Raw genomic sequence first — 27,292 nt, forward strand, 5'->3', positions numbered from 1 at the left:
AGTCCAGCTGTTCTGTCAGACTACTCTGTCTCGCTGTATCTTAAATGGGTTTGATCTACATTACTCAAAGAAACTCATTGTTTGAGTGTTGCCCAGCCCACTGGTGTTTATTTGATGGCCTTCCCAAGGCATTTCCTGAAAGACACAAGAAAAATGAAGGCCAAATTCAAACCGGTATCAAAAATGTCACCAGCTTGCTTTATACCTACCAAGTTCCCCTCAGCCTGCTTACACGTGCTCTTGGAAAGTGAAAAGAATACAATCACTGCAACCTAATTAAAAACCAGCCAGAAGCAGGGGCCTTTTACAATTAGGTTAGGGCTATTCCAAGTGAATTGTTTTACAGCAAAACCAGAACACACTGAGCTAAACTGAAATATTGGGCTCTGTGCTTGAAGACAGCAGCGGGTGACGCGTGTTCTAGGCAGCCTTCAACATAGGGGACAAAGTGTTCAACAAACAGTTGCAGATCAGCAGTGTCCTCAGTTGCAATGGACAGCTGTAAGCCCTAAGGCCTTCCCCATCTGCAGAGGAGTTTCAAGAGACTACAAAATCAGGTAAGTAAGTACAGACACACGTTGCAATGGTGTAAGGCACTGCGTCAGGATAAAAACCAAGTGGTACAATTGCAAATATGTTAAAATACAGTTTTCTCCAGGAAGTCCAGGAGAGAGAGATGCCCATGTGTCATCCCTCCTGTGGAGGCCTCGCTCATTCAATAATCCTGGAAATGCACAACCAAATTAACATTGTCCTTCCCTGGCATGGGAAGAACATTGGTACTGGGGACAATAGTATTCCCTATGAGGCTTAGCTGTCCCAACCTTTATTACCCTGACTGGCCCTAGTCATCAGTAAAATTGAGGGGATTCCCAGGACAAAAACTATTCATCCTCCTTGAGTAGTGGTTTTACTTATGATTTCAAACAGAAGAAAAATCCAGCTACTGGATATGACAGAAAATGTTCTACAGCTACAATGTGTTTACCATGTGCACAGGAAAATGAACAGAAGAACTTATTTCCTCTGTTCACTTCTCAGGTGCTGAATCACCTCAACCTCATGCAAGCAAGAATACTAGCTGGATTTGAGTAGCACCAGCCAATGCTGACTGCAATAACAATATATTAAAAATGTCAATAATAATCAAATTAATGCTCTTGACAATATTAAACTGGTTCACAATACAGTAGATTTGAAACAATTTCCCATGTGTATCTGCAGCCAGATTACAGTATTTGGATCCCTCTTAGGGTTTCCTAAACTTTATGATTTAATTTGCAGTATAGTCTCTGCACTTTTAATTGGAATATAAGCATTGTTGAGCAACAGTCTACATGTTGTTCTGCTGCTTTGACTAAGAGATCTGTCACACAAATTTCCTTACCAACCAGTATCAGCACTTCCATAGAACAGAGTAATTGCGGATGCAGTTAATGTAAGCATTACTAGCTTCCACATGCACCATTCCATGCTGCCTTGCCATCCATGCCAATTTTTGGAGTTTTAGGTTCAATGCTTCAATACTTTGTGCTCCATATTACAGCACAAAGAACTAAGTCACAAGATAAATCTCTGTCCCAGAATTCCCATCACACATCCCCCTGGTTTATATTTCTTTGTAAGAGCCGTTCCTCGTGGAAAAGAGAGACATAGAGTTACTGGAGGTATCTCACCAAATAGATAACCTCTCCCATGTTAAAGCACCTATAATTCCCTAATATCTATGATGATACAATGTTCTTGTGACAATTGCAGCAAAACTGCATCTGGCAAAAGCATGTGAGGATGTGAGTGATGATACCTGAACTCTCTTTTAAGAGCATTTAGGGCTTGGAATCCCTGGGTCAGAGGTATGCAGTTGCCCCACACTGCAAAAAGCACTCCAGTCACCAGGGTTTGTGAACCACCAAAATACTTTGCAAGTTCAAGGACATGTACTTGAATGGTGAGATCTTAGTTGGGGACTGCAAAGACTTTTCAGGCCAGATAGGTGGCCTTAAACTTTGATTGTTCATGCTAAATTCTGCAGATCTTGTGTACACCAGCAATGCTGTCAAAGCCCATTAAACTGCTATCTAATTCATATTTACAATGGAAGACCGCAGGATCAGAATCTGCTTCAGTCTTGTGTTTTCATTGGACTGCGTGTTCTGTTCTGTTAGAACAAGTGCAAACAGCTGCAAGAGTTAAATTATTTTACAGAGGAATACAGCAGACCTCTGCCTTCCTCTTTTCTTAGAGGTAAGAGTGCTAGATTTTGTTACACAGACTCAGGCCACTGGTTTCTCAAGCTCATCATCCTGGCCTCATCTATGTCCAAAATCTCACAAGGCAGAAAATCCCAACCAACCTCATAACACATCTAGCTGGTTGCAGAGTGACGCATACTGTGCTCTTCTGTGCTTGGACTTGCCAGTAGTTGCTCTACCTGCAAAGAAATTCTATGACCTCTATTTTATGAAGAAAGAGATAAAGCAAGCATGTCTATAAAAGTCATAGACAGTCATAAAATTAATAATCTCTTCTTAAAAATCTATCTGCACCAACTGGCTCAATACTTTCAAGCAGCACTGAATGTGATACGCTGACTCAATGCTGCATCTGGAAGTATTTATTTTCGTTGGTTCTGAATTTGTTTCCCAAAATAGATACTGCAGATCTAGTCTCTAGTCAGTATCAAGAGATATAGCTAAATTGAAGTCAACGGAGCTGAGCCATTACATTGCTAGTCAGAAATATGGCCCTTATTAAGAGCATTCTTTGCTGTCACTAGACAGTATTTTATTCAGTTGCCTCAAAGGTCAGCTTATAAATAAGCTTCTACAGCAAAATTTGGAAGGCAAATGAAATGATAATTCTTGAAGCATGATCAAAGTCATAGCTAAGGCAACACTTTCCTACACACAAAGTGCTTAGGATGTAACCAGAGATATTAATTTAACACATTGGCAAAATGATTTTTACATGTCACAGCATAGCTCTAAGATGTATTTATTCCTTGTAGTCAGAATTCTTTTGTTAGCATTTTAAAACTGTTATAGACCCAATCTTATTTTCAGTTTTCTTTTACTGAGATAATAATATATTTGCCCTCATATTCGGACTTTTCACTAGTTTCATATAGCTGCGTCTCTACCAGCTTCAGTATTGATACTGCCTTTTGTGTTCATGTCAGGAAAACTAAAATGAGGCTGTTTCTCTCTAAATTAGATTGCAGCTGCTGCTACATCATTGGCTTATTACGACACTTTGATTTATATCTAACTAGCAAACTAACAAATAAGTCAAGTTACTAACTAGAGCTGCTTTGTTAAGTGCTTGTCTTGCATTGTCTAGATGGGATCAGGTACCAATGTAGGCGTATAAGCCAAGCCTGACATATCCCTTTCAAAGGCATACGTGATTAATGGGGCATTTCATTGCTGCAAGTGAACTCAGGCTTGTTCCACCTCTGAATACGAGTATTGAGGAAAAGTGCCATGACTTACAGAGAGACTCTTTTCTCAGTTGTCCTCCTTAGGCATAGTTTTCCCTGCTATTCTGCACAAGGTGGCTTTGCTAACATACGCTCATCAAATGCACGTGTGGAAATAGAGCTACATGGTCACTGTTTCACGCAGTCATTAACCTATTTAATCAAGCATGCACATGCACAAGGGAGAAGCTCACCACTTTTTCACTGGCATCTGCAAGGAATGCGGGTCTTTCCCAACTTTTTGCTGGATGGATTGCTCCAGATGGAGGATGGGCTGAGAGCTACTCAAGCCCAAAATATGCCAGAGGTAACTGGAACATTCACCAGAGCACCTCAGCACACAGGGTTCTAACACAGGGTGCCACTGGATCAGGGAAGGTCATTCCTGGCTGCAGCAGGAAAGCGGGTTTGGTTTACAGAGGATAAATAGACATGAGGAAATCCCTCTTGTGCAACAAGAGACAGAGGCTCCACAGGGCAGTTTTTTCACTGGGTCGTCTGATCGTGCCTTGGATTGTCACATTTTGGGGAAAAAAGCCATCTCTTGCTCCACCTGGAGCAAACTCACAGCACAAGGCTGTGGGACTTTTGTTTTGTCTTTTTTTTTTATTAGCCAGGGCTCCCAGCACAGCCCTGCAGCCCTGGAAGGTGCCCACCCGCAGGGTGCCCATGAGGTGGCACCAAGATGGGTGCCAGGGCAGTTGCCATGCAAGCACCCTCAGCCCCTGGGGTCAGCCATGTTGGGTGCAACAGCCCAGGTGGGGCACTGGGAAGGCCAATGCCACCGTCGCTGTTGTACAGCGTGGGGTTTTCTGGGGAAGGTGTCCACGAGGCAAGGGCTTTGCAAAGAAGATAGGATACCTCAGGAGAGCTGATCAGGAGCATTTCCATCACCCACATGGAAAACAGCCTGAGTTGGGGATCAAACACACCCATGTCGGAGGCCACGAGTGTGGCGGGAAACTGAGGAGCATCATGGTCCCTTCAGCAACCTTTGTGGTGCCACTGCCTGTCCATCTGCCTACAGGTGGATGCAGAAAGGGATTTGTGGTGGTGCTGATAAAACATGGACTGTGACCTACAAAATAAAGGAAGGTGCTTCATAATTCAGAAAGGGTTTAGCAACCCAGAAGAACTAAACCCATCAGGTATTTATTTACACTGTGAGGGTGCTGCCCTCTGCATGGGGCTGCCTGAGGCACTGAGGGACACCTCAGGGCTCTTCCCTGGCAGGTGCACCAAAGGAGAGGAGTGGAGATAGCTTCTGAAGTGCCCCAAAGCAACAGCAGTTCTTCCTCCCAGGAGCAAACAGCACTATCCTTTCCATCCTTAACTCCTGCACAAGAAAACATGTATGTTAGGTTTGCCTGATCTTACTCACCTGCTTCCCCCTGAGAGAAACGGATGAAAACAGCACATCTGTACATTGTGCTGCTCCATCCATACACCTCTGGCAGCTTAAATGTTTCCCTCAGCTGACCTCCCTCATGTTTTGCTTTTCCCTTTCTTTCCCCCCCCCCCCCCCCCGAAGATCCTGTGGCTCCTCACCCAAAGAGCAGAGAAGGTGAGCAAGGCAAAGGCACAAGGAGCGATGTATTTGAAAATAGGACACACATTTGATTTTTCTTGCTTCTGAGACTCCAACTAAAGATACCTGGCAAGAAACCCTGGCTCGACACTGGAAAATGCCACCATGTAACTGTAGTCATAGTCCATAGTCCTGAAGGAGATACAGTGAAAAAGGGAACACACACCAGCTTCTATAGCAGGATTGATAACTCTTTGTACTTCAAAGGCATTATGAGGAGACAGTAAACTTTATTACTATATTAGCATCTTCTGTATATAGAACTGTCTGATAAACAAAGTGGGATGAGAGAGAGAACTGGAAAAAGGGTGAAAGTTGTTCTTTGAGATAGACAGTTTAAAAGGGCAGAAAAGGAAGGGGTAATAATGATAAAAGGATATACAGAACAAGTGATGCACAATGCAGTTTCTCACCACTCGTTCACTGATGCCCAACCAGTCCCTGAACAGTGTGCGAATACCTTCCAGCCAACTTCCCTCAAGTTTTTTGTTCAGCATGACACCATATGGTATGGAATATCCCTCTGGTCAGTTGGGGTCAGTTGTCCTAGCTAGGTACCTTCCTAACTTCTTGTGCACCCCCAGACTGCTTGCTGGCAAAGGCAGCATGAGAAGCTGAGAAACCCTTGACTTGGTGTAAGCAATGCCCAGCATCAACTAAAACATCCCTGTGTTACCAACCTTATTCCCATCCTAAATCCAAAACACAGTGCTATACCAGCTATTAGGAAGAATGTTAACTTTATCTCAGCTGAAACCAGGACAATAATGGTAAATAATAAACAGTAATAATAGTAATAATAATAATACTAAATGCTACCTATAATTTTCTGCCTTGTTGGAGCTGGACTAATTTTCCACCAGATGACCATGGAAACAGCTTTATTAGAAGCTTCAGTAAAAAGCTGGACTGGGGAGAGAGCTCTTCCCTGTACTATTAAAGGATGCATCCTGCCTTCACTTTCAGGGCTGAGATACCTCTGTCAATCACGGAAACCACAGGAAAGGCTCTGAAGAGACAGAGGACAAACCTCAGCTGGTTCAGGACTGCAAAGCAACACCAGTCACTGCTCAAAGGATAGGGAAGGGGCTGATGATTTGTGTCCTCCTCAGCAACTCACAGCCCCGTCCCACCTGCAAGGCCAGTTTTGGGTTTCTAGGTCAGGTTAGTGGAGATTTGGGTGGAAAAGTGGGTAGTTTGGGCTCTTCCTTACCTCTCTTGGCAGAGCCCTGCTTGCATTCAGAGCAGCCTGTCCCAGGTGTGGCTGGAACCAGTGGGCCCAGTTTGGCCAGCCTTTGCAGTGTTTTTCATGTGGCTTTGAGTTTACAGGGCAAAGAATTGTGGCTGCTATGGGGCAAGTGTGCCCCATAGCACTAGTGTCTCACTAGTGAAGAGTATGCTCAGGGCCAGGTTTCGGCAGTGCTGTCATTTAATCCTCTCCCTCTGTTTTGGCCCCCAGGCCCTGCTAATGTAGAATGGTCATTTCCTTCCCTGTTGCTTTGAATTTTGCTCAAGGAGGTAAACTTTTCCTTGCCTCCCTGGAAGCAAATCTGAAGTGAGTGCCTGCCTGAGTTCCCTGATCCAACAGTTTATTTGCTTTCTGGTATCTCCCTAAGCAACTTCCCGGCCCTCTGGACAGTGTCCCTCAGTGTTAGGCAGGACTGAGCTTGTCCTGATTAAAGGCCTTATTCAAGAAGGATCTGTGCCATGGATGTACTGGACCCATGGGGAGCAAAAAGCAGAAAGCACTGGGGTCCCAGTGACACAAGTATGGTATAGGCATGAGACAAGTTACCCATTAAGAGGAGTCACCCACGGCTTAGGACAGAAGGGTGGAAGAATTAAATATGAAGTGCACAAGGACAGGAACAGAGTGTCTGGGGCTGGGCTGAGCACCACATCCCCCCAGATAGCAACCAGCAAGGGGCTGTGCAGTAACACCTCACACCAGTGGCAAGGATGAGGAAGCAGTGACGGAGGGACATCCGAGGGCTGATACAAGCTCCTCAGCAGCAGCCGGCTCTCCTCTCTGGTGGGGTCACCCACTTCAGCTTGCATCCGCAGAAGCGATGTTCTTTCCTCCCTTCCCAGACACCCACCTCTTGCCACCCTTAAGCTGCTCCGCCAGCTCCCACCTCACAGCTTTCCGCAGGAGTGGGAGAACTCGGAAGCCCCTTGGTGAAACCAGAGCTGCTGAGTTTGGAAGGGGTTCCACCTGTGCCGCCTCACCGCCCCCCTAGCAGCGCTGTGAGACACTCGGTGTCGGGATGCTGGGAGTCAGCGCAACCCTGCGGGGCAGGCGGGGCCCGGTGCGGGGGGCGGGAGGCGTGACCCCAGCTGCGGGAGCGCTCCTTTCACGGCCGCCGTGCAACAGGTCTCGGCCGCAGGGCCGGGTGGGCTGGCGGGTGGCAGGCAGAGGCGATCCCAGCTCCGGAGTTTATGGAGGCAGAAGCAGGGCACAGCTCCCTGCGCCTCCCGAGGGCGAGCACAGCCCTCCCGAACTCTCCCCTGCACCCTTCCGCCGTGCGCACCCAGGAGCCAGCCTAGCCAAGCTCCCGCCATGCCAGCTGCCGTCTCACGCCGCAGGAACGGGGTCCGGCCGCCCGGCGGGAAGGCTGGCAGCCTGCATCTGCACGACTCTGCACGGCGTGGGTCGGCTCGGCTGGCATCCCCTTCCCGCTCCCCTCCAGTCGCCAGCACAGCCGCTGCCCCGGCTGGGGCAAAGGCAACGGCAGGGGAGAACACCAGGCTGGTCCCACCTCGCCAGGGCAAAATGGGAAAGAAACGGGATCTCGATCCGTGCTTTCTGCTTTTCTTTTGTCTCCTCTTTTTTTCTTTTATTTATTTCTCCTTCTTTCTTCCTCTTTTTTTTTTGGGGGGGGGGGGTGTGGGGGGGGCCGGTGGGAGAGGTTGTCCCTTCCTATGACAGCGAGGGTACAAGGCGAGCGAGGAGGCGGGCTCGCCTCGGCGGCCGCCGTGTCCTGTGCGAAAGGCGCTCGGGGGTTCATTAATATCATTAGCATGTAACCCCCTCCCCGTGCCCGCGCGGGGTGACGTCACGCGGCGGCGGGAGCTGGAGGGAAGCAAGGGGGGCTCCGTGGGAGAGGGGCGTCCCCTCCCCGCACCGCCGCTGTCACTGCCTCTGCCGCTATTATAGGGGCCGAAGCCTGGAGCTCAAAGCGCAAAGTCAGCCAGTGTAATGAACTTCTGGAAACCTTTCCCTTTTTATACCATTCAGTTTCTGAGAGGCAGAGACAGCCTCCTCTGACGCCTTTTCCCCCCTTCCATTCTTTTTTTCCAGGCTCTGATCTCCCTGTTCGCTGCACCCAGGCGCTCGGCGCGGAGCCCCGCTCCCCATCCCACCTTCTCCTTCTCCTCATTGTTGTCCCTGGCTGCTGCGGCTCCCGCTCGTCCTCTGGAGCCCGGCAGCGAACCCGCCCGCATCCCCTGCACCTTCCGGGGTCCCGAGAACAGCCGCTCGCAGGGGCGAGCACCGGCTTCGGGCCATTTCGTTGCTTTTCCTTTTTCTTTTTTATATTTTTCTTTTTCTCTATTTTTCTTTCATTTTTGCTCCTTCCCCCCACCGCTTTGCCGCCTTCCCGCAGCGTGCCCCCATCCCTCGGAGGAGCGGGGCAGCGGCGAAGATGCGCCGGTCCCCTCGGCGGAGCCAGCAGTGAGCGCCCGAGGGAGGCACCTGCCCCGTGGAGCCGCCGCTGCCGCAGCGCCGGCGGGCGGGGAGGGGGGAAGAACACGGGGGGGGACACACGGACAGCGGCCTCGCCCCGGCAGCGACACTTCGCCCTGAGTTTAACGACTCCGGGGCCTTCGAGCATGAGCAAGCCGGCGGGATCAACAAGTGGGTAATAACGCGGCGGAGGCTTCGAGCAGCCCTTCCCAGACCGGCTGCAGCCTGGCCTGGGGGGCGGGAGATGGAGGGCAGGGAGAGGCGGGGGATGTGTGTGTGTGTTGTAGTTTGGGTTCTCACCCCCTCCCCATAAAAGAAAAAGAAGTGTGTATTTCCATCCGGATTGGCAATATATCGGCTCGGAGTTGTCCCGATGGAGTTTGAAGGCCCGGGGATTACAAAAAGCCGTTTTCCCGCGGCCAGGCCCTGCTTTCCGCGGCGGGACCGGGGGCAGCGAGCCCCGGGGAAAGGCAGCGGGGATGGGGTTTGTCCTGACGGGGTGCGGGCGGTTTGTTCGCTGGTCTCCGGTACTGGGACGGAGGGAAGAAGGTTTGGGTTTAAAGGGCATTACGGAGTTGAAACGTGCTGCTTTTCTTACGGACTTTATGCAATCTTCTGCGACATAATAATTTCTTTTTAAGAGTTTGAAACTTTGGTCACTCAATTACACGGGATCACGTAAGCAGCTCTATGGAAGGAGGATTTAAATGCAATACTTTCCACACCATTGTCAGTTACAACAAATAATCCTGCAACGAGGAAAGCAGAAACAACTTAAAAGTCACATTTTTGTTAATCCTAAATCCATACACCTCATAACTGGGGAATTTAAAGCATGACTAACCGCTCTTACAGAATGGCTCAATCCGTATAATCCCAATGGGACTTTCGGAGTTTGTAATATGGATGGAGTCAGTAACAAAGGGGGGGGAAAAATACCCAATCCAATTTAATGTCTGACAAGTGATGGATCGGACAGATATTTCCTCTGCGCTCCGGCCAGCTCCAGGGCTTGCGGAGCGGCGGAAAAACGGCAGCAGAGCCTGGAGGGACCAGCCGCTGTACCTGCCGCCGGCCTCCCCACGGCCCTGCGGTCTTCTCCACACCGCTGCTGTCCGTTATCTTGACCCGGGTCCGCCCTTTGTCCACGGGGGCCGGGATCCGGCCTGTGTGTGTGAGAGAGTTGAGTCCCGTGGCGGAGGGGCCGAGGGCAGGGGGGCCGCAGCTTGGAGGAGGCGGCCGGGCGGCACAGAGACCGCAGGGCCCGAGGCTGCGGCCGGGCCGCCGTTTCGGTGTGGGTTGGATTGCCTTTCCCCACCGTGGGGCTGAGCGAGGCGTTTTCCGAGCAAAGCCCCCGAGAGGGAAAGAAAAAATAATAATAAAACGAGTAACGGGGTGCGGTGGAGGTAAGAACGGGCGGAGGGGAAGGGACAGCGGCGGCCGAGGCTGCTTCTCGCCGCCTGCGCTGCCGAACTGCCCGGTAAGTGAGGAGAGAGCCGGTGCAGGATCAGGCCCCTGAACAGCCGCGTCTCGACGTTGTCGGGTACCCGTTCAGAGATCTGAGTGACGGGGCAGGAAGGGCCTGGGGGCTTCGTCCCCGAAGAACGGCGGAGCTTCTGCCGGAGACATGCTGCAGGGCAGAAATTCCGCAAGGCTGGACCGCGTTACACGGCGCTGCGCGACCACGGCCGCTGCCACCGCTTTCACTGCTTATTCTGAACCCCCCAGCAAGCGCTGGGCACCCGCTCGAAAGGGATCCCCAGGCCGGACCAGGCCAGGCCCCGCGGGGAAGGGGATAAGCTGGGCCTGCCCCGGGCCAGGGCCCGAGTCCAGCCGGCCTCGGCAGCGCATACAGAAGTCCTGCCCGCTGTCCAGGGGCCTGGGCGCCCGTCTCGGAGGTCCCGGGAGCTTCCGGGGGGCTCCCAGGCAGGGGTCTCCAGCCCAGCCTTTCTGCGCGCCGGTGGGCTCCTGTCGGTGTTGACTGCGATGTCTGCTTGGGTGGTAATGAGACCCCGTCCCGCCGTCCACCGAGCCCAGAGTAACTTCTTTCAACAGCCTCTGATGGTAATTACAGTAATCGGGGCTGCCATATATCCTTTAAGCAATTATGACACACAAAAAAAGCCCCCAAGGACCCCCTGTCGTGGGATGTTCAAAACGGTTTCCCAGCTGAACAGAAATCCCATTTTCCTAGTGCTAAACTTCTGAGACGAAGCTGTACCTCGGGGAACCGGAGCACTTTTAAAGAGAGTTCACCGGTTATCGCATGACCCCGTGTCAAGCTTGCATTTTTCTCCTCCCACACCCCCTGCTCTGCCTCTTCCCCGTCTACTTATTCCATAATTTGCCCTGTACGAAAGTTTTCTCATAACAGCCTCCGTGGGGCGGGTGCGGGTGCAGAGCGGAGCCAGGGTTGCGGCGGGACGGGGCGGCCCGGCTCCAGCCGCTCCCCCCGCCTTGTCGGTGCTTCCGTGTCCTCCCTTCCCCGTCCTCCGGCTCCTGGGGGGGGGCACGGAACCCATCTGACCGGCCGCGCCGCTTCGACCGCTGGAAACGTGCTTGTCTGAGTTTGGCGAGGTGCTCCAGGTGCGCGACTTTTATGGACTTGTAAGGAATACACGGAACTGATGTTCGCATACATGGTGTGAATATGGACCTATATAATGCATCTGATTTTTTTTTTAAAGCGACTTCCAAACTTAAAACCCGCCTGGGGAAAACTGGTTTGGAAAACTAACCCAAGTTTCTCTCCTCCCTGCTGCCCGCTTTTAGCGTCGAGGGAGCCGAGTCGGCTGCCCCGCGCCGCAGGCCGGCCGGAGGAGCGGGGACCCCTGGCTCTGCCCGGTTCCAGGGACTGCGGACCCCCGGCCCACCCGCTTCCGAGGAGGCGGGAGAGGGGGGTCCCCGGTGCATGTAGCGGCGTCGGGCCGCAGTGCGCGGGGGGCAGAGCGGGGCTCTGCTCCGGGATGCAGCACCGCTGCACGTACCGCTTCAGTGTCTCTCCCCTGACCCCCAGCCTGCCCCTCCTCCTCCTCCTCCTTTGTGTGCGTGCGTGTGGACCCCCTCTCTCCCCGTGGATGCTAAGGACTGGAGAGGGAAGTCGAGCGCTTTCCTCCGTTGGCATTGTGCGATATCCGAATTCCCATGCTACACTTTTTGACGGGTCACTGGTGCCCCAATAGGCAGGTGGCAAAGAGGGCTTGTAATTACACACTCCCAGAAACCGTGCCTTGGCCCCAGCCCTCCTCACGGGCGCCTACCTGCAGCTCCAAAGCCGCGGCTTGCTCGCAGGCGGGGGGGGAGAGGGGGGGGCTTCCTTTAGCTTCGCTCCTTATTAATTGCGTAAAAGTTTTTTATTCTTTAATCTTTCTCCGTCCCTGCCTCCCTCCCACTTTCCCTCCCTCCCTCCGCCACCCCCCTCTCGCAGCTCCTAACCTAATCCCCGTCCCTCTCGCCGTGTTGTGTATAGCAGCTGTCGGGTTTCATTTAGGGGAGAAGCTGGCAGCTTGTGCTCATTGGAGGCAGTCAAACGAGTTTCAATGGGCAAAATCATTAAGTTAACACTATCTAATGTCCCTATTGTCTGCCAGCAGGCATTGTCTTAGAGCCTTAGAGTAGACATGTCTGAAAGTATCTCGGACTCCTAAATTCTCTAGGGAGCGACAGGAGCCCCTGCGGCCTGTTTCCATCACCACCCTCCCCCTCCCGCCCCCCCAGAAACGCTCCGCACCCCTCAGCACGCTGCCGCCTCCCCCCTTCCAGCCCTAACCCCCGCCACCCGCAGCCGGGGCTCTTCCTGAACTACTTCCAAACAAAGATAGCCGCCCAGAGCGTTCTCCATTCGAGTTTGGAGACCAAGGTTTGAAATGAATCTCCAGCTTAAGTTCTGGTAGGAGGAAGGAAGGCTGTTTAGGGTGAAAAAGAAAGAAGGGAGAGGAGAGGAGAGGAGAGGAGAGGAGAGGAGAGGAGAGGAGAGGAGAGGAGAGGAGAGGAGAGGAGAGGAGAGGAGAGGAGAGGAGAGGAGAGGAGAGGAGAGGAGAGGAGAGGAGAGGAGAGGAGAGGAGAGGAGAGGAGAGGAGAGGAGAGGAGAGGAGAGGAGAGGAGAGGAGAAAAAAGGAAGGGAAGGGAAGGGAAAGGAAAACAGAAGAGAAGAGAGAAGAGGAGAAAGAGGGAAGGAAAGGAAAGGAAAAGAAAAAAGAAAAGAAAAAGAATAAAAGAATAAAAGAATAAGGAGAAGATAAATAGAAAGAAAAAAAATAGAAAAGAAAAAGTAAAAGTAAATAGAAAAGCCGGAGAAAATGCAGAAGCCGGCGAGGGTTTGGCGGGTTTCTTGACCCAGGCTGGGATACTCCCTGTGCGAGTCTCTACATAACACTCGGAGCATTTCCAATTGCAGCCCTCCCGCCATCCCCACAGCCCGGCCCGCAGCTTCGACTGCGCACAAAGGCGAGGCGGAAAGTTCTGCTGCAGGTTTTGGGGTGAAGAAAATGGCACCCCTCTTCTGTGCCAGGAACAGGGCTCCTCTCGCTGGGATTGCGAGAGGGGGGAGGAGGTCACTTGGCTCCCCGGTCATTTGATTTTGATTTGGTTTATTCCGCGCCTTCATGCCCCCAGTGCTCTCCTGACCAGGGAAAGCACCGACTTCTGCCTGCCGAACGCCAGAAAGCGGGAGAATACCTTCCGCCCCCCTCCCGTCCCCGAAATCGTGCCCCCCCCGCATCCCCACTTCTAGCAGGCAAGTCTGCTGCTCCCGCGGCTGTAATCTTCCCTTCCAAAATGGGTCTTGGCGATTATAGGAGATCCAAATAAACGTAGCGGGGCATGAATAATGCTCATTGTAGAAAACTGACACTTGCTCAAGGAAAAGAAAGTTGGCTATAAAATCACTTCATTATTTGCTTGTACTGCGGCTCTGGAGCTAATCCCTCTGGAGGTCAGACTGCTGAGCTCTCTCCCTCTCCCCCTTCTCTGCTTTCAGGTCGCATTTTAGACATCCCTTGCAAAGTGTGTGGGGACCGCAGCTCCGGGAAGCATTACGGGGTTTACGCCTGCGATGGGTGCTCCGGATTTTTCAAGAGGAGCATCAGGAGGAACAGGACCTATGTTTGCAAATCGGGCAATCAGGTACCTCACCGCCTGCACCTCTTCCCCTGCTTTCCCCAGGACCCCTCATTGCCCCCCCCCCCAGGAGGGAGGGGGGATGGCGGCGAGGGGAGGCGTGCGGCCAGCTCACTGACTTGTTACACGAGGGAAGAGAAGAGGGTCAGCCCCTCGGTAAGCCACCGCGCGTAGCCGGTCGATGGGCAGCCCGCACGCTTTCCACCCCGGCGGCTCACTCCTCTTTTCCCCTTGCCGCTCCGGCCGCACTGATTCCCACCCCGGCCCGGACCCGCGGGGATGCGGGGATGGGGAAGCGGGGGGGGGGGGAGTGGGGCCCGAGGGACCGGGACTGGGGCGCCCCGAGGGGGCGGTGCCGCCGTCGCTGTCTCGGGTGCTGAAGGCGGCCCAGCCCGCCCCTCCGCTGGGCCAAGCAGCCCGGTACGGCTCGCACTGCTTGGCTCCCCTCGGCGCCCTGCCAGGGGCGGCCCCCTCCGTGCCCGCCGACGCCGCTGGGAGGGCTGCGGGCAGAGCGCGCTGGTCCCCACGCCTGACGGCTGGCTGTGTGGCAGGGAGGCTGCCCGGTGGACAAGACGCACAGGAACCAGTGCCGGGCCTGCCGGCTGAAGAAGTGCTTGGAGGTCAACATGAACAAAGACGGTACTTGCCCCCCCTCCCCCGGGGCCGGGGTCGGGGCCGGGGCGGCGGGGAGGCAGGAGGGAGACGAGCCTTGCTGTGAACTGGGGAGCGGTGTGTCCCTGCGGGGTCTCCCCTTAGCCCCCCCGGGCCCATGATAATCCTCTCCCCCACCCTTGCCATGCCGCAGCAGCGTCTCCTCTTTCTCCCAGATACTCCCCGGGTGGGGGTATGGGACTGGCCCCAAAAACCTTCCAAGAGGGAGAGAAGCCCTGTGGAGCAGTGTGGGGTACCCGGTGTGTGACCCTGCAGTGACCCCCTCGCCTCTTCTTGGTACCCGCAGCGGTGCAGCACGAGCGGGGCCCCCGGACATCAACGATACGGAAGCAGGTGGCCCTCTACTTCCGCGGGCACAAGGAGGAGAGCAGCAGCGCTCCGCATTTCCCTGCTGCCGCCCTGCCAGCACCTGCCTTCTTCACCACTGTCTCCCAGTTGGAGCCACATGGCCTGGAGCTGGCTGCCGTTGCTGGCACACCGGAGAGGCAGGCTCTGGTGGGCCTGGCACAGCCCACCCCAAAGGTCAGCTACTGCCTTGGTCCCTGGTGGGCCTGCAGGCCTCACTGCCAGGGTGCCTGCAGCCCATCTGCTCCTTCCTGTTTCTGGAGTAGGCATGGCAAAATGTTGTGGGGACTCTTTTGTTATGTCCCTAAAAGTACAAGAGCTAAGAGGCCCTCTGCAGAAGGAGTATCCAGAAGGACTGACTGATAGCCTGCTCCATACAAAACCCGTCTCTCCTACAGCCTTACACCTTCATGGTTGCAGGAGTGCTACCCCTGCCTGGAGTGGTCCATTCATAAGTCAGTTTTAATCCTTGATTTATGAGGAATGCAGTCACTGAGTTTTCTTAGTAAAATGCCCATCTCCACAGTGGTGGAGTCCAGGAAGTACTATCTGTAGCAACCAAAGCCTGCACCTTGTCCACACAGACATCGTCATGTCTAAGCTGTCTCTGTGCTTTTTGGCTGTAACATTTCCTAAGTAGCCCAGTGGAAGCACTGCTGTGGCCTCAGCTGCATAGGTGATAAGGTGATGTTTATCATTAACTAATTTGCAATAGTATTTTGTGTATTTACAGCACCTAGAAAACCGTAGAAGAGACTGCTTAACTAGTTCTGCATCTTCAGAGTAGCTTGGCAGAATCCATCATGAACATGATCACAGTTTTATGTTGTAATTTTGGAAAATACCGAATGAGAAATTATTTAGCAGGAAAACAGCACATGTAATTCCATTCCAGTCCTACAAAACCTTTAGGTAGTTATGCTTAGCTCTACACATCTGCTTACTGCCTGTTGCAGTCAGGGAGCTAGATAAAGGTTAAGGCTTAAACAAGTGGTTACTGCTTTGCCAAGCAAAGGCAGGAGTGCTAAATCAGCTTCTCAAACAAAGGTTACAAAATACAAATTCTAATCAAATGTGTAGCCTTTTAATTCTAATAGGGGTTCTACTGTGTAACAGGGTAAAGGATGACATCACATTTTGGTAATTCTCCCCCCTCCCTCCCCGCCCCTCTTCCTCCCCAGTGTAATAATTTAATTCTCCCTTCAACCTCCTCTGGAGAACTGTTTCTGTAGTACAGTTTATGCACACGGATGCGCAGCAGAGAGCATTTGGGGTGAGCCCGCTGAAAGCAATGCCCTCTGCTTGCAGAAGAAGAGAGTGCACACTCTGTATTGGGCATGAGCATGATGTGCTGAACGGCAGCTGTAGGGGAGGGGAAGATGAGGCTGCCTTGGTGACACTGTATGAAGTTCCTTTATTTTCTTTTTGACGTCAGTACCCACATGAAGTCAATGGTACCCCTATGTATCTCTACGAAGTGGCCACCGAATCCGTCTGCGAGTCAGCAGCCAGACTTCTGTTCATGAGCATCAAGTGGGCCAAGAGTGTCCCAGCCTTCTCCACCTTGTCCTTACAAGACCAGGTAAGACACCTACGGTGCAAGAAGCATTGGCTTGGCTTGCCTGTTAAAGAAGGCTCAGAGTTCGGATTGGATCCTGAGCCTTCAGCCCTAGACCTTTAAATCCTTAATGGACATCTGAAGTTCTGAAGTTTAGGGCAGAGTTCTGGTCTGTCCCTGGAAACCAGGCAGTGATTTAGAAACAGCTTTCCTCCAACTTTCATTCCATGAAGCAAATGAAAATCAAGCCAGGAAAAATATAAACAAACACAACAACAAAACCAACCAACCAAACCAACCAACCAACACCCCCCCCCCAACAACTCCTATAAAACATATATTATGGGAGGACAAATTCTAGAGGAAAAGTCACCAGGCTATGACAGTCAGGGAGCGACTGAGGTGATTTCTGAGGACCAGTCCCTTCCTCCCCTCCCATCCTCTCCCCTCCTCTCTTCCTGTTTACATAGCCAACATTTTTTCCTTATTCATGTTGGCTTCAGTGAACTTAAAATTACACCAATATGGTGGAAGCAGAACTTGGCCACCCCCCCAGTATTTTTCACCATTAATTAAAATCACACCTAATTTGTCTTGTTTTCCTCTATGAAAATTTGCTTTCGCTTTGAGTAAATCCTATGTGAACCATACGAGCTGAAGCAATTTCTTAATGACTTGATTCTTGATGAAGACACAGTGTGCTTTGTATAATGCATTAGTTTTTTAAAAAAGTAATCAGATGATTATAAACTGGAAGGGGGCAAATCTACACGAAGCTCCAATCATAAAAGACACCTAATACTTTGATATGATTGAGCTAATTTCCCTAAATGGTAACTAGAAACGTTGTGCCTTAGATGTTACGTAGCAGCCATCAGAGGAACTAGTTCCTTTCTGTAGATGACTGTTGCAAGGAGTGCAGTTGATATGCAAATACATATTTTGAACTGAAAGAAAAGAGCTTCTTAGGAAACCAGTGGTGTTTTCTACCTAAAGGTAAATCATGATGGTCGCAACGCACTATAAAGCTGAGATACATTGAAATGTTCTCTTCCTAGCATCAGCCCCGTGGTTTGAAATCCTTGCCATGAAATTAGTCAAAGGGGGTCGCTGTTCAGCTCTGACTGCAGCGAGAGCATGGGAGGAGCAATGAAGTAGACCCCGGGAGGCTGTACATGCCGGTAGCAAGGCAGCAGTCCCGGGGCGGCTGTCTTCTGCAGCCGCTACTCCTGTGGGGCACCGGGTCTATCGTATCTAGCAACCAAAGAAACAGGCTCAAATATCAGGGACAAGCAGCACGTGTGCCACTTCAGCAGAAGCCTCAGTACACGGGAAGGAGCCAGGTCTGTCTTTAGACCAGTGATGTCCGCAGGAGGCTCCTAAGGTCTTATTTGATGTAATATGGATATGTTTCCCACAAGGTCATCGTCTCTGTTAGTGTGCAGAGGAGGGGGCAGCAGGATCTGGGGGCAAAGGAAGTCTCCATTGCACATGATCAAGTGTGCCTCAGATATCCCACCCTGCATATCCACCATACATGCCAGAGTGCTCCCATTATCTTTAAAGAACCTGCTGCCTCTTGTACTCTCTTATCAGGGACTAATGTTAGTGAATTACATGTTAAAATCTCAGCCTTTCCTTAATATCACCTTGGCTTGCTGTACCTCACTGCAAGCCAGCTTCCTCAAAACTCAGAGCTGCTCAGCTCCAAAGCTTTGGCGGAGCCTCTTTCTGCATGATTCCCTTATCATCTTTAGGAGAGCTGCAGAAGAAAGAACTCTGATTTTAATAATCACCTTATTTCATCAATAATCAGTTTATTTTTATAATTGTGCCATTGCATTATTAAATGTGACAGTGGCCCAGCTGTAAATGTCTGCATTTTTCTTTTTGTATCCCTGACATTTGCTTGAGAAGAGTCTAAAACCCTTTCCTGGATTCTGCTTTTGTTTGTGCTCTTCCAAAAAGGCAAGTGCATTGCGACTCCAGGACTCTCTGAGAGTTTCATCTTGAAGGCAAGGAAATAAGTAGAAATCAATTTGCTGACAAAACACGAGTCAGAGGATTGCTGTGTCACTACCCTCAGTAAAACAGAGGCTGTCCCTTCCCCAGCTCCACACAGCTAATTCCGCTGTGGATTAGAAGCCACACAACAAAATGCCATGCTTTAAGTTCTGCTGGCCTGCACACCTGCCCAGCTTGTCCATAGGACAGGTTGGCCCAATGCAAGTGACCAACAAAAGGTCTTACTTATAGGATAGGGTTGATTAAGAAGCAGAAACCAGTCCTTCAGAAAGCCTGGTATTTCTTGTTTCTTTGAAAAAGGAGGGTTGAGTATGACTTCAGCATGAATTATTTTAATTGGTGGTTTTACAGACTTATGCATAGGCATGAAGAAAGCTTCGGCTATTGGAATAGTCTCTTATTTCTAAAGTCTTCTGACTTTAAAGACTTAGTGGGAAAGAACATGCGAAACTGATATCTTCCAGGAACCACCATTCATTACCATTGTATCTGCATGGATGAATGACAAAAAAAGTTTTACAAAAGGAAATGAAAGGCTGTTGAATCATTTCCTATGTCATACAGAAACCTGCACATCCATCAGGCAGGATTATCCGGAGGAGGGGCTGTGTTTGTAGGCTGCAGTAGTTGGGAGACTCAGAAGCAGGTTCAGTTGCTCTCAGAACAGAGCTGAGATGGGCACGGCACCCCAGGCACCCCCATGCCACCCCCAGTCTCATACAATGACTTGGGCAGCTTCCAGTACTGTAAAATCCTGACTTATTTCAAACAGTAATTGCATGCAGAGTCAGAAGTACTTTCCTGTCATAGTTTCCTTAGTCAGGTTACGTACAAGTTCTGCACAGCACATAGCACAAAAACCCTGCAGTGACAGAGAGCAGAGACTCTGAGAGCTCTTCCATTCTGATTGGAACAGGGTAGTTTAAAACTCATAACACTGTTAAGAGTTAGCACATAGATAAAGGATTCACTTTTACTGCATGTGTTCTCTGTCTATTACTTTCATGTATGATTCCAAGGAAATAATATTAATTTTTACAACATATTTATTTACTTTGTTCTTCCTTGAAGACTCTTTATAGACTTAAAATACCCTCCTTCCTATTTTCCTAAGAAGCTAAGCTGCTGATACTTTCAGGACCATACCAGTATTAACTCTTGTCATTTGGGGTTTTTTTTTGCTGCATTAGTTTTGGCAATCTGTTTTCTCTGCATGGAGCCACCAGATGATACCTTCCTATTCCATTACAGTTCTTATGCCTCCAAATCTCTCTCACCCTACTGAGAGACATGAGGTCCCAGCAATGTGTACACACCACAGCATGTCCTTTAGGCCATAAACTTCAGCTGAATCAGAAACCCTATATACCCTCTTAAGACTTGTCCTGGGCCAATAATCCACAGATGCCCTCAAGAGTAAACATGGCTGTTCTGGCTTTGCCAGTCTGTATCACCAGTCTTGTCTCCTCTTCAGATGCACCACTGCTTCTCCACAGAAATCAAAGGCAATGACTCCAAACGGAGAAAAACACATCCTCCACACAACCAGGCAATGTGCAAAAACTGCAGAGAACTAGCAATGCTGTCAGCATAGGTGCTTGGGTACTCAGCTCCCTGATAGGATAAGCTCTTAGTGCCTGGAATTTCTGAGTGATTTTAAGCAAAAAGCAGGAAAACAGGTGACATAAGAAACTGAATGCGTGTCCAGATGCTGTGCTTTAAAGAGCTAAAGACTTGCTTAGTAAGGAAGGGGTTAAAGATACGCTTGTGCTATAAGGCAGTGCTCCCTAGAGAGTGATGTAATTTCAGGGTGTTGTCCAGGCTTTTCTTTACAAATCTTGTCTTCCTGAGGGATAGGAGGGTAATCCCTAGAGGGTAATAGGAGAGCACTGTCCAGCTTGTCCTAGTACAGCTGTATGTGTGAGGAGGAGAGAGCCCACACTGTGCTGAGAAACACAGGTGAGTGCTCATGCTGTGAGCAAGCTCACCGTGGCAGGAATTCTGACTCTCTCCTTCTCCCTTTTGGTCCACAACACAGTGCACAGTGAGCCAACCTTCAGTGGTTTGCTACAATGCAGACTTATTTCTAGACACCTTCTCAGAAAGCTAAGAGAAGAGCTAATAAATGCTGTGGGATAGATAAATACCATGACAGGCATTTAAAGTAGCTTTTAAAATAACAGAAATTTACATATTTAAATTGTCTATAAATCTATAAATTATACACTATGTTATATTGTACATCTATTGTATGACAGCTGATGCTTTTGGAAGATGCTTGGAGAGAACTGTTTGTTCTAGGAATAGCACAATGGGCCATTCCAGTTGATGCTAACACTCTACTGGCTGTATCTGGTAAGAATTGCACGATTTAATGACTTTGTTACAAAAATTACCATAAAAATACATTACTGAAAAAAAGAACAACATGTAAAGAATAACAAATTCCTACAGAACAATAGAGCATACCTGTCATTTATAAATCTATATTTAAATGCAAATAATGTTGTTTTGTTGTATTCATGACTGCTTGCATTGTCATTTAAATGCAAATTACTGTGTTTGTTATCATCCAAGAGAAGATTTTATATTAACTTTCATACAATATAGTCAGTTTACATGGAACCAGATAGACAAGTCTGACAATAGAGTGGATATTGATATAGAGGATTTTGTCAGAAATCAATATAAAATAAAGCACATGCCTTTAATATTATTTATTTCATCTGTTTCTGTTTTAGGCATGAACGGTGACAATACAGATTCTCAGAAGCTGAATAAAATTATTTCAGAAATACAGGCTTTACAGGAGGTTGTGGCTAGATTTAGACAACTTCGGCTAGATGCTACCGAATTTGCCTGTCTCAAATGCATTGTCACTTTTAAAGCTGGTAAGCAGAAAGAATCTGTTGCTCATCTGGTCTGATAACTATGCTACTTTAAAGCAACAGTGATGCTTTAAACCAAACATAGCTTTATATCACCCAACAGGTTTCTTGGTATTGAATTCCAACAGTCAGTGTTGTATTTGGAGCACTGGGGAACTAATGGGAATATCTCATTTCCATTGATAGCACTAGCTGAACTGGTTTTGACCTACCTAAGAGTAAAGCTGAACTAGAATCATAGAAAGTTTTGGGTTGGAAGGGACCTTAAAGCTCATCCAGCCTCAACCCCCTCTTATGCACAGGGACACCTTCTATTAGACCAGGTTGCTCTAAGCCCTGTCCAGCCTGGCCTTGAACACTGCCAGCGATGGGGCAGCCACAGCTTCTCTGGGCAACCTGTGTCAGTGTCTCACCACCCTCACAGTAAAGAACTTCCATCTCATCTAAATCTACCCTCTTTCAGCTTAAAGCTATTACTCCTTGCCCTGTCACTGCAACCCCTTATAAAATGTCCCTCTCCAGTAACTAGTAACTAATCTGCTTTCCAGTGCCTACACACAGTGGCTCTGAACTGAGGAGTTTCCGAAATGCTGCCGCCATAGCAGCCCTTCAAGATGAAGCCCAGCTCACTCTGAACAGCTACATTCATACCAGGTGAGTAGTGTCTTCTCTCAATACTTATTGCAGGTGTAGGGGTAAAATCCTGCTTTCGCTGTAGTGAAGGTAACATTTCCACTGACTGGAGACTAGGCTGTTACAGCAAGTATACACTGGCTGTCAGCCTGCTGGTGTTTCCTGATGAAATAGAATAATGGAAAAGGTTATGAAAGACTCTTAAGATCATCAGGTCCAATCATTAACCTAACACTGCCAAGTCTACCACTGAACCATCTCCCCAAGCACCCGTCTTTTAAATCCCTCCAGGGATGGTGACTCCACCCCTTCCCTGGGCAGCCTGTTCCAGGGCTTGTCAACCCTTTTGGTGGAGAATTTTTTCCTAATATCCAATCTAAACCTCCCCTGGTACAACTTGAGGACATTTCCTTTTGTCCTACCACTTGTTACTTGAGAAAACAGCCACCTCCTCACTACAACCTCCTTTCAGGTAGACAGCAACAAGGTACCTCAGAGCCTCATTTTCTCCAGACCAAACAATCCCAGTTCCCTCAGCTGTTCATCAGAGGACTTCTCCTCTAGACCCTTCACCAGCCTCATTGCTCTTCTCTGAATGCACTCCAGTACCTCAATATATTCAGACAAATTGAAAAGCGCTAGAAGGAGAGATCTTCCCTTGGGAAGTGATACATGCTGTGGAACACTTTGCAGTTCAGAAGGCTACATTTTCCTTTACATTTTATTCAATTAAATACTGCTAATTGTGATGCTGAAAACCACATCTGATGGCAGTATGAGTATTTTTCACCAATGATCTCCAATCCCCATATAATTTCTCCCATTTTGCAGACACAGAAATCAAGACACAATGGAGTTAAATGGCTCTGTTCTCAGGTTGAAATGAAAAACCCAGAACTTGTGAATCCTATTTTGATGCTGTAGTAGAGTGATGAGAATCATTGTTTGGGAAGAAAATATTCGGCCTTGTCTCATTCAGCTGTTCTGGTTGGTTCAGGACTTGGGGGGAGAAAGCCAACAGGTTTTGCAAAGCCCGTGTCTTAAGTCCCTTAGCTGCAGTGGAAGTCCATGAACACTAGCACAGTGGGAGATGGAGCATTGGAAAAGATACTTTTATACAGTTTTTTTCCTTCTGCAGTTTTGACCTGTTCTCATAATAGCTCTGTCTAGCAGAAGTCCACTTGGTATCAGAGATTAGATGGCAGCAGTCACTGAAGAACTTCTGTTTAGCCTATAGGGAATGGCCTACCATGGGGATAGGAGCAAAAATGCAAATACCATCCAGTTATGCCTCGTTGAGCAAAAAAATTTAAATAGTAGAGCAAAAAGAATAACTGCTGTAGAGCAACCTCTGCCTGTTCTTATGAAAGGCCTTTCCCATGAAGACTGCTCCCTGGGGTCTCTGAGTGAGACAGGGCATATTGGAGATAAAAGCCAAGGAGGAACGGTTTTACATACCCATGGTTTCCATTCCAAGCATGGCAACTCTTCCATTGCATTTCTGTGTTGCTGGAAATACTTAGCTACTGGGCTAAACAGTACTTGTAAAAGACATTCTACAGGGAAAAAAGTGCAGTCCACTGACAGGACTGTTACATTGACTCCAAAGGGATACCTCTTTTCAGCTTGCATTTCATTCTCAGGCTTGAATTTACCCTCCTGCCAGTGTTAACAGCAGCATCAGCCCTTTGACCTCAGTGGAATTGCTCTCAACAGGACGCAAGGAAGGCCAGACTGGAGAAGCAGAGTGTTTCTCCAAATGACCTTTTTTGGTTTTTCTTTTAGATAGAGCACTGTAAGCAGAGGTTTGAGAATCATCGGTGTGAAGTCAGTGAAAGCACAGCTAGAATACATATCCTACATTGTGCTGGCTTCAAAAGCTGGGGGAAAAGATAGGAAATATCCTATTACACAAGCACAGTATCTGAGGATAAAATACAGCTTCTTAACGAGAAAATTTCTTTCAAAATGTATATAGCAACCAAAAGGGGGCAGAATGATTACCATAACAATCCAGCTAAGTTCAAATTGCACTTTAAATGACAGGGTATTTATTATAGGTCAAGCTCTTCCCTGAACTGCATCAAGAACACAGTTGTTGTATGAGGAACAAGTCAGAGCAGATCTTGTCTCTGTATTGCTATCACTCTGAGGGAGTAAACAAAGGAGCTAATCAAAACTCCGAGACATTGGTCTATATTCTGCTAATCTCCATTAGGAGAGTCTTCCTCTGAATTAACCTTCTTGCTCACTTGAGTATGAACCACAGGGGTAGGACCCATTTGTACAATTTGTTGAATATTGGTCTTTTCTATAAAGTAAAAGATTTTCTTTGAAAATAGACTTTAAAACGTCAATAATATTTTTTCCCTCTCTCTGTCTCCCAGGTATCCCACACAACCCTGTCGTTTTGGGAAACTTTTACTGCTTTTACCAGCTTTACGTTCCATTAGCCCATCTACAATAGAAGAAGTGTTTTTCAAAAAGACCATTGGGAATGTACCAATTACAAGACTGCTTTCAGATATGTACAAATCCAGTGACATATAAATCACCTTAAAATAAAGCATCAGGATGGACAGTTTGAGAAGAACTTTAATCTATGGAGAAAAAGCCTCAACTAACAAAATCTATGGGAAGCATAAGCCTGGGAATGTTTAGCCTTTAAACCCATTGACACAAAATACCCCAGTAGATATGATTCTGCTGCTCTGAACAGAGTGATTTAGATCATGGAGAGAATGCTTTGTTCTACAGAAAAAGTGAAAGTGGTTGGAATTTGGCTGCTATTCCTGCTACTACAGGATGGAAGCAATTCAGATGCCACTCATAGTTAACAAAGACTCTGCTATTCTCTCATTTAACTGGCAGATCTGAGACAAAATGTGAAAGAAGGTACTTTAGTTTGTTCAGTATTTGGAACCGGGTGACCAAACTTGGCTTCTGTTGTAACATGAGGTGCGGTGGCCTTCAGAATTGTTTTAAAAGTAGCTTATGTTGAGAAAACGTTTTTAATATGATACGCAACATTTAAGACCAGGTTACCAAAACGTTGCTTCTGCTTATAATACATCATGAAGTGGCCTTCAGAACTGATTAAAAAGTAGCTTATGACAGCAGCTCCATTCACCCTGCAAAATGAACCGGTGATCTTTGCTGTGGATGTCACCACAATTTGTTCGGCTAACATCTCAAAGACAGAAGAGCATTACACACTTCCTCCCTGACCTTCCTCCCTTCTTCCACACACAGAGACACGTATTCGCAAACACACCTGAAAAGACACAAGTCAAGAAAGGAAGACTAAAACAGCAAAACCAAATACAATGGAGATGACCGCTTCAGTGACCTGCTGGCTGTCCCGTTGGCACAGTGCTGAAACCAAAGGCAATGGTGGCCAAACTCTTTGTCAGTGAGATGTGCAGAGAAATGACTATTAAGAAAAAATAATCAATGGAAGGAATTTTATTTCCAAGAAATGACGTTGTTGACTGATACAATGCTAACAATTTCCAAAAGTCTCCAATGCCTTTTTAGAAAACTCCAGGTTCTAATTTTGAAGCCTTGTTCGCCTACACCCTCTCACACACAGACATGTTATAAGCTGCTTATTTGATGTATAAAAAAATGTAGGAAAAAAAACATTTAAAGATAGCTGCTGTACTCTTCAAAATTTGAGTTGTTATTAGGAACTAGCACTGAGAAAAATCAGCACTTGGACTATCATAGAATGAGTAAAACTTTTCCTGTACAAAGTGGATTAACTGATTTGTGAAGTTAAAAAGTTGTACTCATTGTATTTACAAAGAATAAAAATATATTGAATTTAACTTACTTTCCACTGTTCATTTAACAATTGTCCTTCTGTTTCTGGATTAGCTTCCTCCCCTGTACCCTACTTGCCAAGAAACAGAAATATTCTCCACTAAAATGGACTGCCTTGGATGCTGCAGAGTCTCCACCATCAGAGGTTTTAAAAAGCAGGTTAGACAAACACTAAAGGAACAGATTAGGTGATCCTGCCTGGGGGCAAGTGACTTTGAGATCCTGCATACAGCCATTTACTGTGATTCAAATAAACCTTCTGCAAGGTTTTCTTCTCAGGAGCTGACACAAAGCGTTTTCCTAGGACACAATACTAAGAAGATCAGAAGTCTAACCTAGTATAAGGAAGTCTTCTGTTTTGTGTTATTACAATTTTTAGCATAGGTGAATTGCACAACTAACAAAGGGTGACGAGTGAAAAAAAACTGCTTTGGTTAAATGATGCTGAAAATGAACATGAGCTGGCAGTGTGTGCTTGCAGCCCAGAAAGCCAAACTGTATCCTGGGCTGCAACAAAAGGACCGTGACCACCAGCAGGTCGAAGGAGGTGATCCTGCCCCTCTACTCTGCTCTTGTGAGACCTCACTTGGAGTACTGTGTGCAGTTCTGGTGTCCTCAACGTAAAAAGGACATGGAACTGTTGGAACAAGTCCAGAGGAGGCCCACAAAGATGATCAGGGGACTGGAGCACCTCCTGTATGAAAAGAGGCTGAGAAAGTTGGGGCTGTTCAGCCTGGGGAAGAGAAGGCTGCGTGGAGACCTCATAGCAGCCTTCCAGTATCTGAAGGGGGCCTATGGGGATGCTGGGGAGGGCCTCTTCATTAGGGACTGTAGCGATAGAACAAGGGGTGACGGGTTAAAACTTAAACAGGGGAAGTTTAGATTGGATATAAGGAGGAAATTCTTTCCTGTTAGGGTGGTGAGGCACTGGAATGGGTTGCCCAGGGAGGTTGTGAATGCTCCATCCCTAGCAGCGTTCAAGGCCAGGTTGGACAGAGCCTTGGGTGATCTGGTTTAGTGTGAGGTGTCCCTGCCCATGGCAGGGGGGTTGGAACTTGATGATCTTAAGGTCCTTTCCAACCCTAACTATTCTATGATTCTATGACTAAAGATTCTGAGGTTTTATTAAAGTGTTCATTTGTGTCATCACACTGAACAGGTAAACAGCTCCCAATGCACAGAACAAGTTGGCAATAGAATGGGAATATAACATATCCTTCATGTGACAATGAGCCACACAGAGTAAAATGACAGGTGGAACTGTACAGCATACATCAATGGCTCATTGGTTTTCAGTGTCAAGGAATACAGACCACAAGTGAACTCCTAGCTCCACTGACTCCAAATACAAAAATCTTACGCTTCAGAGGTCAGTTTTCACCCCAGCTCTATTCCATTGGCAGTCTGATAGGGCTCATGTCCTACCCTTTCCAAGACAGCCAGACCATTAAGCATACAAGACTGGTCTTTTGATGAG

General features: G+C 48.4%; 2 protein-coding genes across 5 annotated transcripts in view; one reads left to right on the forward strand and one right to left on the reverse strand.

Annotated features, from left to right (window-relative positions):
• Positions 1-27,292, reverse strand: part of SEC63 (SEC63 homolog, protein translocation regulator) — a 177,182-nt gene that overhangs the window by 130,054 nt on the left and 19,836 nt on the right. The window lies entirely within an intron of this gene.
• Positions 4,110-25,820, forward strand: NR2E1 (nuclear receptor subfamily 2 group E member 1). Of its 4 annotated transcripts, none has more exons than XM_061366766.1 (10): positions 4,110-4,830; positions 8,368-8,922; positions 13,730-13,875; positions 14,421-14,508; positions 14,828-15,063; positions 16,322-16,468; positions 20,728-20,824; positions 21,211-21,360; positions 21,906-22,011; positions 24,378-25,820. In XM_061366766.1, the coding sequence occupies exons 2-10, from the start codon at positions 8,898-8,900 to the stop codon at positions 24,538-24,540; spliced, it is 1,158 nt and encodes a 385-aa protein (XP_061222750.1). In that variant the 5' UTR covers positions 4,110-4,830; positions 8,368-8,897; the 3' UTR covers positions 24,541-25,820. The 4 variants fall into 4 exon arrangements, with proteins under 4 accessions (XP_061222750.1, XP_061222751.1, XP_061222748.1 ...); XM_061366767.1 differs by lacking the exon at positions 4,110-4,830 and adding an exon at positions 6,293-6,621; XM_061366764.1 differs by lacking the exon at positions 4,110-4,830 and adding an exon at positions 8,089-8,252.

The sequence above is a fragment of the Neopsephotus bourkii genome, unplaced genomic scaffold, assembly GCF_033783945.1.
Source record: "Neopsephotus bourkii isolate Nb327-2 ecotype Australia unplaced genomic scaffold, CSIRO-AGI_Nbou_v1 NB_1358, whole genome shotgun sequence".
NCBI classification, from domain to species: domain Eukaryota; kingdom Metazoa; phylum Chordata; class Aves; order Psittaciformes; family Psittacidae; genus Neopsephotus; species Neopsephotus bourkii.